This window comes from Panicum hallii, chromosome 5, assembly GCF_002211085.1.
Source record: "Panicum hallii strain FIL2 chromosome 5, PHallii_v3.1, whole genome shotgun sequence".
Classification (NCBI taxonomy): Eukaryota; Viridiplantae; Streptophyta; class Magnoliopsida; order Poales; family Poaceae; genus Panicum; species Panicum hallii.
Window position 1 is genome coordinate 3,840,656 of NC_038046.1, and position 12,581 is coordinate 3,853,236.

The 12,581-nt window shown below is 50.2% G+C and overlaps 3 protein-coding genes and 1 pseudogene across 5 annotated transcripts; all 4 read right to left on the reverse strand.

The window, feature by feature from the left end:
* Positions 1-2,256: 2,256 nt before the first annotated feature.
* Positions 2,257-3,401, reverse strand: LOC112891436 (annotated as a pseudogene).
* A 514-nt stretch (positions 3,402-3,915) lies between these two features.
* Positions 3,916-5,459, reverse strand: LOC112892957 (probable inactive receptor kinase At1g27190). 3 transcript variants are annotated; one of them, XM_025960072.1, is made up of 3 exons: positions 5,197-5,459; positions 4,597-4,915; positions 3,916-4,498 (listed from the first exon to the last, which is right to left on the reverse strand). In XM_025960072.1, the coding sequence occupies exons 1-3, from the start codon at positions 5,236-5,238 to the stop codon at positions 4,011-4,013; spliced, it is 849 nt and encodes a 282-aa protein (XP_025815857.1). In that variant the 5' UTR covers positions 5,239-5,459; the 3' UTR covers positions 3,916-4,010. The 3 variants fall into 3 exon arrangements, with proteins under 3 accessions (XP_025815857.1, XP_025815856.1, XP_025815855.1); XM_025960071.1 differs by having other exon boundaries at positions 4,597-5,015; XM_025960070.1 differs by having other exon boundaries at positions 4,597-5,031.
* Positions 5,460-5,677: 218 nt separating this feature from the next.
* On the reverse strand, positions 5,678-10,922 carry LOC112892961 (2-alkenal reductase (NADP(+)-dependent)-like). The gene is made up of 6 exons (XM_025960075.1): positions 10,785-10,922; positions 7,954-8,274; positions 7,629-7,806; positions 7,014-7,180; positions 6,823-6,905; positions 5,678-6,254 (listed from the first exon to the last, which is right to left on the reverse strand). The coding sequence occupies exons 1-6, from the start codon at positions 10,905-10,907 to the stop codon at positions 5,876-5,878; spliced, it is 1,251 nt and encodes a 416-aa protein (XP_025815860.1). The 5' UTR covers positions 10,908-10,922; the 3' UTR covers positions 5,678-5,875.
* A 216-nt stretch (positions 10,923-11,138) lies between these two features.
* LOC112891441 (polygalacturonase-like) lies at positions 11,139-11,618 on the reverse strand. Its single transcript, XM_025958294.1, has one exon. It carries the CDS (start codon positions 11,616-11,618, stop codon positions 11,139-11,141), a length of 480 nt encoding a protein of 159 aa, XP_025814079.1.
* Positions 11,619-12,581: the final 963 nt, after the last annotated feature.

A 12,581-nucleotide genomic window follows, 5' to 3' on the forward strand; every position in this document is an offset into this window, starting at 1 on the left:
TTTGAAGCACAAGAAGAAGAAAAATAGGCCCTCCGCGCGTCGCGCCCTGGGCAGCCGGCCACTCCGCGCGCCGCGCCCCCCTCCGCGCGCCGCGCCCTTCCTCCGCGCGCCGCCCCTCCGCGCGCCGCCCCTCCCCGGCGCTGCGCCCCTGGGCCCTCCACGCGCCGCCCCTGGGCGCCGACCCTCCGCGCGCCGGCCCCTCCTCCGCGCGCCGCCCCTCCGCGCCTCCCCTCCACGCGCCGCCCCTCCGCGCGCCGCGCCCCTAGGCAGATCCTCCTCCGCGCGCCGCCCCTCCCCGGCGCCGCGCCCCTGGGCCCTCCACGCGCCGCCCCTGGGCGCCGAACCTCCTCGCGCCGGCCCCTCCTCCGCGCGCCGCCCCTCCGCGCCTCCCCTCCACGCGCCGCGCCCCTAGGCAGATCCTCCTCCGCGCGCGCCTGGAGGAGAGGACGAGGGGCTCACGAGATAGGATGGGGGAGATGGGGTCGGGGGTGTGTGTGGGAGTGGCAGGGGGTATTTCAGTCCAAGAATTTTTGCTTCTCACCTCAAACCTCAAACCCTAACAGATTGGCCTAACAAATGTAACGGGAGGGCCATGGAAGGGCACGAAAATAAAAAAAAAAAGCCACAGAAGGGCGTTTCAGTTTTCCAGAGCTGTAGAAGGAAGCGTCATTTGGTTGACTGCCTTCCATGAAATTTTCCCCGTATAGTTGCATGCCTAGTGTATAACCGATCAGACCTTAAAAGATAGGTCCCGCTCGAATAAAAAACTAATTTTCTATCTCTCAGTCCCCTGCCGATTGCACGCCAAGCTGTAGCATGCACGCGTCATTCATCCCATCGTCATCCTTTGCTGATTTTCTTATTGCTTATGGCCCGATCTTTAGCTTAAGGCCGGGTCTTTACCTTTTGCCCTCTTAGGACCGGTGCTGTTATGTATAAGGCCGGCTTTAAGATCTTAAAATTTCTTATATCGGTGTTTTACCGCTACGCCTACCGAGAGATACTTCCGAGGTGGTGAGTTTGTAGGTAGGGTATCATCTTGGTGTTTTACCGCTACGCCTACCGAGAGATACTCCAGAGGTGGTGAGTTTGTAGGTAGGGTGTCATCAAGATTAGGAACTCGAAGGTGCAAAGGAACGTAAAGTTTTAGATAGATTCGAGCCGCTGAGAGAGTAATACTCTACGTCCTGCGTGGTTTGTATTGCCTTTAATGATGATTGTCCCTAAAGAGGTCCCTGTCAGCACTTATATAGTTTCCTACCGTGTCCGACTAGTTTACGAGTAATTCTACTGCATTACGAGTAGTTACAATAGATGTAGAGCGTAGGTCATGTCCCATTCCGTATCCTAGGAGAAGTGTATCACGTGGACAGTCCCGTGGACAGTCCCGTGTGTCCAGATCTAACACTTTATTTCCAACATTACTGATGCCCTTATACTATCCAGATATAATACTTTATACTACTAATCAATGTTTCAATGGTATAGAAAAATCTTGATCGTACGATATTTGCATACGAGTTTTTTCAGATAGTAGTATATGATCGTATTGTGCATCCTAAAAATCCTCTTCAGATGAGATGCGTTTCTTTGCGCTGGGTTCTGATATTGTTGAATTGGATGAATCCTTTTGGAACGCCGAGATGAGATAAATATAAATGTTATAGGTTCACCACGGACGGTAATTTTTTTTAGAGTTTTAGGGACGATGGCCCTCAGTCTGAAGAAAGCAAAAGAACGTGGCATCAGTTTACAGCGTAGTATTTTTTTTGAAGGGATACAGCGTAGTATTTAAGCCACCATCTGACGAACACCATCAGACCAGCCTACTACTTCACAGAAACACACCCACGGACGGCAATATCTCAAATCAATTCGGAAAGTGCCTTTGTTGAAATCTGCGTAACATTTCTCGCACAAGAACAAGAAGAGAAATCTGCACCCTAACCAAAAGATGTATTTATCAGGTTGCTACACTTACAAATCGGGATGAAAGTTACATATATTTTGAATTATTTGGCCGACTCAAAAAAATGATAAAATAAAATAGAGTAACATTTTACGTAAATAATTTAGAAGAAGAAATAAACTAGAAAGTTATACCATCGTAATTAATTAGTTAACGTATTTTATACGTACTCATTTGCATTTACTTACCTAGTAAACTAGGTGAGAAAGTGAAAACGTATCGCAGCCTTCTGGTTAATCGGATCGTGGTGCTCGATGTGAGACTGCCCTTCTGATTAATCGGTTCGATCATATGCGAAGAAACAAGTTGGGACGATGGAACTTCTGGGGGAAGACAAAAACATGGGCTAAGTTGAAGGCCGCCACGAAGCCCACGACGAACCCAGCAGCCGCAGCAATAACGGACTCGTCATGGATCATCAACCTCCGTTTCGTTTTGCTGGGACACTTATCCAACGGCGCATCGCAAAGCTCTGGGTTACCTGCGAAAGTTGAAGCCGGAAACTTCTGTAATGCCCAAGAAATAGGTCCTGACAACAAGTTGTCTGCAACATCGAGCGATGTTAACCGATCCAACACACCAAATTCTCCAGGAATCCGACCCCTGAGTTGGTTGCGCTGAAGGTAGAGGCCGTTCAGGTATGCTATACTTGAGATGCCAGGAGCGATTTCACCTGAAAAAATGTTGTATGAAAGGTCCAGAGCTGACAGATAGGGCAGCTGACTTGCGATGTCGGAAGGGATGGACCCTGAAAAATTGTTACTTGACAGGTCAAGGGTGACTAGACTTGTGCAGTACTCAAGACCTTGAGGAAACCGGCCTTCGAGACCCATGTTGCTGAGACGCAGCGAGAGGACCCTCTCTTCATCAGGGTGCCAACATTCCACACCGGTAAAGGAGCATATGACGGTGCTAAAATTCCACGAGGATTTTAATTCCACACCGGTATAGGATCAATCACTGAGCTCTGTAGAGTCTTCAACTTCAAGCATCTTACATCAAGTTCAGAACCAGAACAGAATGATGAGCCGCTGCTCAAAAGCAGAAACCAGAGGAGGAACCTGATACCAGACCATCCAAGACATAGTTTATCCTATTCAGAGTTTGCCAGCCAACAAATTGAAGGTTCCCAAGTATGATATCACCTGCTCAAAGCTGTGAAAGGATACTCAAAATTAAAGCTCCTCTCGCAACGAAGCAATATGGATACTGCATAGGCACAAAATATGGTGATGCCACAGAGCTTCATGCATACTAGGTGAGAAAAAAGAAGACAGGAAGTCAAAATATTAGTTATTTTCTTCTCTCCATGTGGCACCAGCATCACTAGACGTTTAACAGTGGCGTAAATTATGAAACGAAGGATGTGTTTCAGGAGAATTATATTACCGGCTGTTAGTTGATCCAGCCAATGCAGAACTGCAGAAGGCATCACTGCACGGTCCAACTAGTCTTGGATGGAGACGAGATGGCGCCTTGCAGAGTGCTAGATAGAGCAACCCTGAACCCGACGGGACAAGAAGAGGAGGCTGCACGAAACCAGGGCTGGACGAGCTGGACGGTCGGCCTGGCCAAAACGATATAGGTTTTAAGGATGACGGGGACCGAGCGGCAGGTCGTGAGCGCGCGGTGGAGGTGGCTGCCGGAGAGCAGCAAGACGATTTAGGGCGGTGGCGGCGAGCAGCTGGAGTGTACAAGTGGAAAGCGAAGGAGATGGGATTGGGAGGACGTCGCCGTGCCGGCGGGCAGTACTTAGCTTTTATATATTTTTCTCACGTCATATTGGGCCGGCTCGCACTTTCCCACTGGAGTCTATGCCGTGTTTGACTGAGTCGGCTGGCACTTGCTCTCCACGTTGGCGCGCCACCACCAATCCACCATCTGCGGCCGTAGCCCGATTTATGGATCAAGAATTCAAGATACGCAAAGCAATTTCAATTCTCTTCTCTATCAATACCATGCCGGGCAGTAATGACGGCCACTTCAAAAAAGGCAATTTCATTTTCAATTCACCGATTACACATTGCCCAGTGGCTACTGGCTAGACGCTGATAATTTCCGACGCATCACACGCACGCGCAGCAGATGCAGGGCCGGAGAAGACGAAGACGAACCAGTGCTGGGAGTAGAACGCCGCCACGAACCCCACGACGAAACCCACCGCGGCGCCGACGCTGGAAGCGTCGTTGACCCTGCGCAGGCCGAGCCGCATCCGCTTCTTGCACTTGCAGTCCAGTGGCACCCCACAGAGACCGTCGTTGCCGGCGAAATCTTCGGCCGCGAACCTCCGGAGAGAACCCGGGATGGGACCTGACAACGAGTTATTTGAAAGGTTCAGTGATTTTAACCGAGCGAGGTCGCCGATCTGCTCCGGGATCCGGCCGGCGAGCTGGTTGTTCTGAAGGTTGAGGGTGTTCAGGTACGGCAGGTCAGCGATGGTGCGCGGGATTTCGCCGGAGAAACCGTTGTTCGAAAGGTCCAGGAACGTGACGAACGGCAGCCGCCGAGAGATGTCTGGCGGGATTTCACCTGTGGGGAACTTCTTTTTAAGAAACGCTTTGCGTATCACCGGAGTACTAGTTCTACTTAATAATACAGAGAAAGTCTGAAGAAAGTTTGCGCATCACCTGAGAATCTGTTGTGCGAGAGGTGTAGATGTGTGACCCATGGCATCTGCAGAGAGATGTCCGCAGGGAGGGGGCCTGAGAGGTTATTGACTGACAGGTTCAGGGTTGTAATGCTAGTGCAGAACTGAAGGCCTCGAGGAAATGAGCCTTGGAGCCCCAGGTTGCCGAGGTGCAAGAACATGACGCGGTTCTTGCAGTAGTCAGGCCAGCACTCGACACCCGTGAATCCGCATATGTCGTGGTGGCCTTCCGTGGCGTTGTGGGAGAAGTTCCAAGAGGAGAGCGCACCGTGAGGATCACCCAGCGATTCTTTCAGGTGCTGCAAGCACAGGACGTCACTGGCGGTACCAGAACACGAGGATAAGCTGCTTAGGATGAGAAGCAGCCAGACGATCATGAAGTCCATGCTCATGAAGACTCTATCATGCCAATGCTCTGTCAGGATACCAGTTGAAAGAAAACAGTAAGAAGTATATATTACTCAAAGTTACAAGCTTATGCAGAAGGTTTCAATGCTACAGAAAGAGTTCAACATCTAGTTTCGCGCTTTGCAAGAATACCGTAAATTAACGACGAAATGAGGCATGCCTGAAAACTCACCAGCTCGATACCACGCAGACATAGAACAGAAGCCGGTAGCATCGACAGATGAATGAGCACGTGCGCACAGCTCCTAAAGAAAGAGGAGCTTGTTTAGATCCGGGGAGAATGACCTTTTTTCCACCCTTAGTCCTGCAGAGCTGCAGACAATTCACTTAGTAAGATCTGGCGTTGCGCGGAGTCGTCCCGTCTGACCAGTCTCCGAAGACTCACATTGCCCAGAAAAGGAAATCGATCTGAAAAATTTGTCTGTGCCTCCAACAGAGTTCTAGATTGGTTCGGCGATAAGATAAATTGATCACTTCGACCAAGTCCCCAGCAGGCAGCGGGTACGGGCTCCGTGCCATCAAAATCGCAATCGCTATTTATGAAGAGGACAGTGACTAAACTATCTATGATGGAGTACTTGAGAACCATTTTTCTTCCTTTTTATTTTTCTTTTCTTTTTTGTTTTCCGAAAGTCAGAACAAAAGAATCCACGTAGTCAATACTTGACTTCACTTAGTAGATTCAAAGAGACAACATACTCCCAAGTACCCAACAAGTGGAGAAAGTGAAGGTAAAATCTAAACTCTGAACAAGATCAGGAAACATGCAATTGCTCCGCTCAACGGGAGGTTTCAATTTTCTTAGTTCTTTCCAACAGAGGTTCTGGAATTAGGATCAATGTACACAGGTTTCAGTCTTGTGACACGCACACGACCTGCTTGCCAACATTTTTACCACTGAACAGACCAACAAAGGCAGCAGGTCCACTCTCCAGCCCGATGCTCATATCTTCCACATACGCAATCTTGCCGTCTCTGTAATGTTTGGTGATGTCATCGACAAATTGTGGGAACAGGTGGAGGTAATCACTCTGGATGAATCCCTTCATCTCTATCCTCTTGCTTACAAGGGAGAACAGGTTGTGGACCCCAGCAGGAGCAGTTACCCCGTGCTGGGAAACCATCCCACACACTGCAATGCGTCCGTGTATCCGCATGTTGAGTAGTACTGCATCAAGCATTGGCCCCCCTACGTTCTCAAAGTAGATGTCAATACCTTCAGGAAAGCGCCTACACAGGAAAGCATTGGCGCATCAATGTCGCAGCATAATAATGCATGATATGAAAGTATTCTTCTTTTTGCCCAGTCTGGGCTTATTCTTCTTTTTAATATAATCGGCAGCTCTCCTGCATGGTTCGTTTTAAAAAAAACAGATATGAAAGTATTCTTTGTCGAGTTTACTTGATCACATGACAGGAAAATATTTGCACATATAGATTAGTAGTACATTACATTGACAGTTCCACAGTTTTTAACATAAGATATACTGCTTTATGTCAATAAGGTATCTTCAGGAATAGTATGTCTAGTTAGATGCAATTTTTTATATTATCAGATGATTACGTAGGTTCATATTGGTAGTGCCACACATATGAGCTAGAAAGTTTCCAGCAACTATGGGCCAAGTTGATCACCAGTCATACAATGCAGTCGTACATATAGTTTCCTGTTCATCAATAATTCACAGAAAGGGTTCATCATCCATCAAAAGTTAATTCTTTTCTGTGTGATCCTAGCTTGGCTCATCAGTTGTTCATGCAAGCCGGCACCATTTTACGCAGGAGGAGAGACTCTGACCTTTTTAAGGCAGCAGCCAAGTCCGGCTCTTCCTTGTAATTGAAAGCTGCATCAAATCCAAACTTTTCCTTCAGGAGCTCAACCTGAAAGATATTGTGGATCCTGGATGATGGAACTAAATAGACAATGCAAACTACTAGTTGGAGTGAATTTTCATTGAAAAGAAAACAGGTACTAGTATGAGTACGTGCCTTCTGATTTGTTCCAGCACTTCCCACAACATAGCAGCCATGGAGCTTTGCAAGTTGACCAACAATCTGGCCAACTGCTCCGGATGCAGCAGAAACAAAGACAAATTCCCCTTTCTTTGGTGAACAGATCTCATAGAATCCAACATAAGCTGTAAAACCAGGCATGCCTGTGGGGGGAATAATAAGACATAAGCTTGTTGGAGTGAAGAATAACATGGAAATAAAATTTCAGAAGCATCATTTGCGATGATGACAGTACAGTGCAGACTAAATTTCGTTGTGACAATGCTAGTGATAATTCAGTCAACCAAGGATGTACAGTTCCACATTTCTTTCAATCACATAACCTCTACCCATTCGGTCTATTTATATCTTGCCACGGCATTCTGTTTACAAGGTGTGAGCTGAAATAATTTATTGATCCTGCATTCTACCCCTCATCCAACTCTCCTTTTCATGTCCCTTATATGCAATGATTCTGTTCAACCTCGGTTAGTCTTTCCAACCAAAAACATCATCCGATTGCTGCTGCTCAACAGCCACATCATTCGTGCCGTCTATGCTTAGATTGTAACTGATAAAAACTTGGAAAATAAACATAGGTAATGAACTAACCAAGTAGGCCCAAATGATAAGAGAGCGGTATGTCACTTTTATGAATCTTCCTGAGCTGTTCAGGCTTGGTGATCAGACTGTAGTCCTCCCAACCAGTCATCCCCGAAACAAAATCACCAGCACTGAATCCTGGATGAGTGGAGTCGATCACCCTCCCCACGCCAAACCCTTCAATAGGCTTCACAGATCAAGAAATCGTTCGATCAATCAGTGAACAAGTTCAGTCCACTTAGCAGTTCGCACAAGACCAATGCGCAACCGGTTGCTTCAGCAACTAACAAACCGAGCCCAAGTTGAGGAAACAAATTTGAAGGAAGAAGCTCACCGATCCAGGCTTGAATGGCGGGATGTAGGAGCCGTGGAAGTCCCGCATCCTGCCGCGCATGTAGGGGTCGCAGGAGAGGTAGAGGTTCTTCACCAGCACCGTGGGGGCGCCGGCGCCCCCGGGGACGCGCAGCGCCACGTCGCCGCCGTCGACGAGCTCCATGTCGTCCTCCCTCGGCGCGCGGTCGATGTACCCGCGCAGCACCACCTTCCTGTTCCTCGCCGCCGATGCCTCTCTCTCCATGCCGCCGACGCCGTTCCCGTTCCGGAGCAGCAGGTTGGGGTTCGGGTGGTGGCCTCGTTCTTCTGCGGGTAGTTTCCGCGCGATTCGCCAGGATTTTGTGCGCGGGTAGCTGCGCGGCGCGCGATGGGACAGGGTACCGACCCCACCGGCGTGGCGCCGGTTGGTGGTTGAATCGGACGGTTAGGAGGTTGGTTGGGGGCTTGCTGGGGTCCGATTCCAGGTAGCTCGCCTACTGTGATCGAGAAGCGGGTTTCAGGCGCCGGGCCAGTTATTTTTCATGGGCCGAATTCTCTCCGTCCTTCTCGGGCAGCTTCCTTTTTCTTTGTAGGCCCGTCTCTCTCTTCTGCTCTTCCTTCGTTAGCGCCGGAAACGTGAGGCCCGTTTGGATCTTTGAAATTAAATTTCATTTCAATAATCATAATTTAGACATAAATTAGTTGCATATGGAATTGGAATAAATAGAACAAATTGTTCTATCGGAATAAATACTAGAATTTGTTCAATTGCATCATGAATAACCGAGACATGCATCGAGGGAGTGAATGAGAATGGATTGGGAAACGAATCATTACCCATCGATTTGATAAACTAATCTACGAAGAACCCATCCACCAATCGCCAAATCGCATCCTGATTTGCCTCCGAATTGCCACCAGAGTGGAACCCTAGCCGTCAAACGAGGCCATGGCGGAGTGCTTCTGCGACACCTCGAATCGCGACTCCGAACATTGGCGCTTGGCTGCGCCATGCGGAGAGTGCGCGTGCTACCTGCTACGTGTGCCAGCACCAAGAAGGCCGCGGGGCGCGGTGGGCCTGATCGTTGTTGGGCCTCTGGATACAGCTGGCCGAGACAACAAAATCGAAAACGGCTGTCAGACAAAAAAATGGTTGCGCATTTGCATTATGGGTGTGTTCGTTTTCTCCCCTCTAAAGTTTAGACCCGTCACATAAAAAAGAATCTTGCTATTTAGAAGTATTAAATAAAATCTGTTTATAAATTTTTTTGCACAGATTGGTGCTAATTTGCGAGACAAATTTAATGAGCCTAATTAATCCATAATTTGCCACAGTGATGCTACAGTAATCATCTGTTAATCATGGACTAATATACCTCATTAGATTCGTCTCGCGAATTAGCCTTGGGGTTCTGCAATTAATTTTGTAATTAGACTTTATTTGATATTTCTAAATGACAAGATTCTCTTTGATGTGACACATCTAAACTTTAGACCCTACAAAACGAACACACCCTAAGACGGCCCAGGTCTATTTTTTTCATCTTTTGTTTAAGCATTTCTCGCAACAGCTTGCACGTCACTCTCTCTGTTTACCCCCCTCCATTTCAAAATGTAGGTCGTTTTGGAATTTTTAGATTCATTATATTTGCTATGTATCTATATCTAGATAGATAGCAAAATCTATAAATTTTAAAAAATCAAAACGATCGACATTTCGAAATGGAGGGAGTACTAGCTTGTAAGATGATGTTAGATAATTACACGGTGCAATCTGGCTGATCGATCCTAAGTGAGCTTTTGTATGTGCCTAATCACTGCCATCTACTAATCATTTTATGGAAAAGCCAAAGAGAGAACAAAACAGCCAACAGATGTTCTACTCTCCATCTACGGTGTCACGTATGCGTGCCGTCCGTATAGTCTAAGCACTCACTACATATACTTGATACATTCGACGCGTATGCATCTATATACACGTGACGTGGCGATGCACGATCCATCTGGTTCGGCGCTGTCGTCTGATCTATCAGAGGCAGCTCGGCGGCAGCACGAGGCCGAGCGTGCTCCCCCGCGCGTTCCGGCAGTAGGACCTGGCGGCGGCGGGCCGGTTCCGGTACGTCAGCGCCACGTCCTGCAGGCGGATGCCGCTGCACGGGTTGCTCCGGCTGCAGTCGAAGCTCACCGCCACGGGCGTCGCTGACGAGCCCCGGACGCCCACGTACCTGACGTCGCTGATCCTGATGCTCGAGCTCCCGCCGGGGCAGCCGCCGCCGCCGCTTGTGGGGCAGTAGCGCTGGTCGATGATGATGGGGTTGTCGACGCCGGACATGGTGGCGTCCGCGAAGGTGACCCCCCTCACGAAGCCGCGCTTGGAGCCGCCCCACGTTTTGATCCGAAGGCCGTTCGTCGTGCCGGTGAACCATGTCGTCTTCACCGTCACGTTCTGCACCGCCTCCACTGCCATGCCTTCCTGCTTGCCCAAGCTCCCGATGCTATAATTAATCGCACAGATCATTAAATTAGTGGGTAGATTAGGTAAAATCCCAACTGAATGCGAATGGCTTGTGTACACGCCATGTCTGGTCTGTTTCCACTAACGCTACCACCAGCAGCTAGCGTCTCTTAACTTCTAGTAGTAAGATTTTTCAAGGCCGTTTCAGTCAAACCAGCAGCTAAAACGGATTGATTTCCATATAGACACTAGCTCAAGCTACCATTCCTACGCTTTGATTTTCTCGATTTAATTCCTAAAATGAGAGCATTTCTGCGTTTTTCATGCAGACAAATCACCGGGCGTCGCGGCGACCTGGCCGACGCACGAACTGACGATGGACGGACGGCGACGTACCTGATGCCGTGGCCGGGGCCGCAGGCGACGCGCTCGATCCACAGGTGGGAGTTCCCCGGGCCGATGGAAATGCAGTCGTCGCCGGTGCTGATCCTGGCGTCGTACACCGAGACGTGGCTGGACATGTGGAGGTGGATGCCGTCGGTGTTGGGGCTGTCCGCCGGCGCCTCCACCGTCACCCCGCGCACCGTCACGCCGTGGCACTGCAGCACCACCAGGTGGAACAGCTCGCTGTCCACCGAACGCACCCCGGCCACCACCACGTCCTTCGAGTTCGCGATCGTCAGCGACTGCGACCAAGCAAGTACGGCGAGCAAAAGTTAGCTGTTGATGATCGTCGGGTAGCGAACACACCTTCAGGATTCGAGCTTCGTCGACGAACGTACCGAGGCCGGGGTCGGACAGCTTCCCTGCCCGCGCCGCCTGCACTCCCAGAGCGCCCGGCCGCGGCCGTCGAGGGTGCCGCCGGAGACGACAAGGCCGTCCACGTTCTCGAACGTGATCCACAGCCCCGACGAGCCGCGCCCGCCGGAGCCCGCGGGGGCGACGACCGTGCCGGCGACGGCGAACGTCACGGCGGCGTGGCTGCGGCACGGGCCGGTGAACGTGGCGCTCGACACCAGGTACCGGCCGGGCGGCACGAGCACGGTGGCCGGGCGCGTCGAGCGGCAGGCGTCGGCCCACGCGCGGAGGAAGGGCCCCGCCGCGTCCGCCGCGCCGTCGGGGCGGGCGCCGTAGCGCAGCACGTTGTACATTGCGCCGGCGGCCGGGTCCGCCGGCAGGAACAGGAGCGCGGTGTGCAGGTGCGCGAGCAAGCTCAGGAGCGGCTTGGCCATGGCCATGTGAGTTCCGATCCGGCCGGCCTCCGGGCGTACGCGAGCGACGAGCTGGGACGCACGCCGCAGGCTTGCAGGTGATAGTTAGGTATGGGTTCGATGATGTGATGAGTTGCACACGTGTATTTATAATGGCGACATCTTCCGGCTCTGGTTGGCATGGCGTAAAACATTTTGGGAAGGAATTAAGTGGGCGAACAAGAAATCGAGAGCGTGTTTTTTGGAAAGGAAAAAAACAGGGGGAGAATTTGAGAGCGTTGCAGGAGGTGGTAAGCAGCTGAGTGCGAGATTCAGAAACCTAACCTGGGAGACGAGACCATGATGGTTTAGTAAACTTTTACATGCGGCATTGACCATTGGAGGCTTGACAAAGTATGTGTCTGGTGTGAGTTCTTGGAAACAACTCTCGTGTCAGGGTACGCAGTTCCCATGCGTATACTGCTTTTTGTCGAGTGATGCGTAGCAGTGGCGAGCATACAGCCATGCACAGTGTCCATGACTGCCATCGTTGCTTTGCATGATGAGCTGGAGCTGATCGTTGGTCACTGAATTGTTGAAGGATGCATGGATTTTCGTAAGCGGCGCAGGGTTGGAGCTCACCGCGAATACACGTCAAGATTGGGGCGTATTTCTGGGACTTGTGGACAAATGCAACTACTCCAGTCTCATCAGGATCACCGACATATACCATCACTAGATACAAGGAGGTGCCAGCATCAGCTAACCCAAGTTATTGTACAATGCAGCTTGCAGCCCATCCGGAGAACGGGAGAAGTGCTCCAAAATTCATAAAGAATATAACTTGCTGAACGCCCTGAACTTTCCGAAATCAAGAAACAAAGCCATTTGAAGAAAATTCGTGAATGAGCCGAAACTTCAGCCCTGATTTCAAAAAGGCGTCTCCAGAATTAATAACGAAAGCTACTTGATCGATCAACTGAAACTAAAGCTATCCCGTTTCTG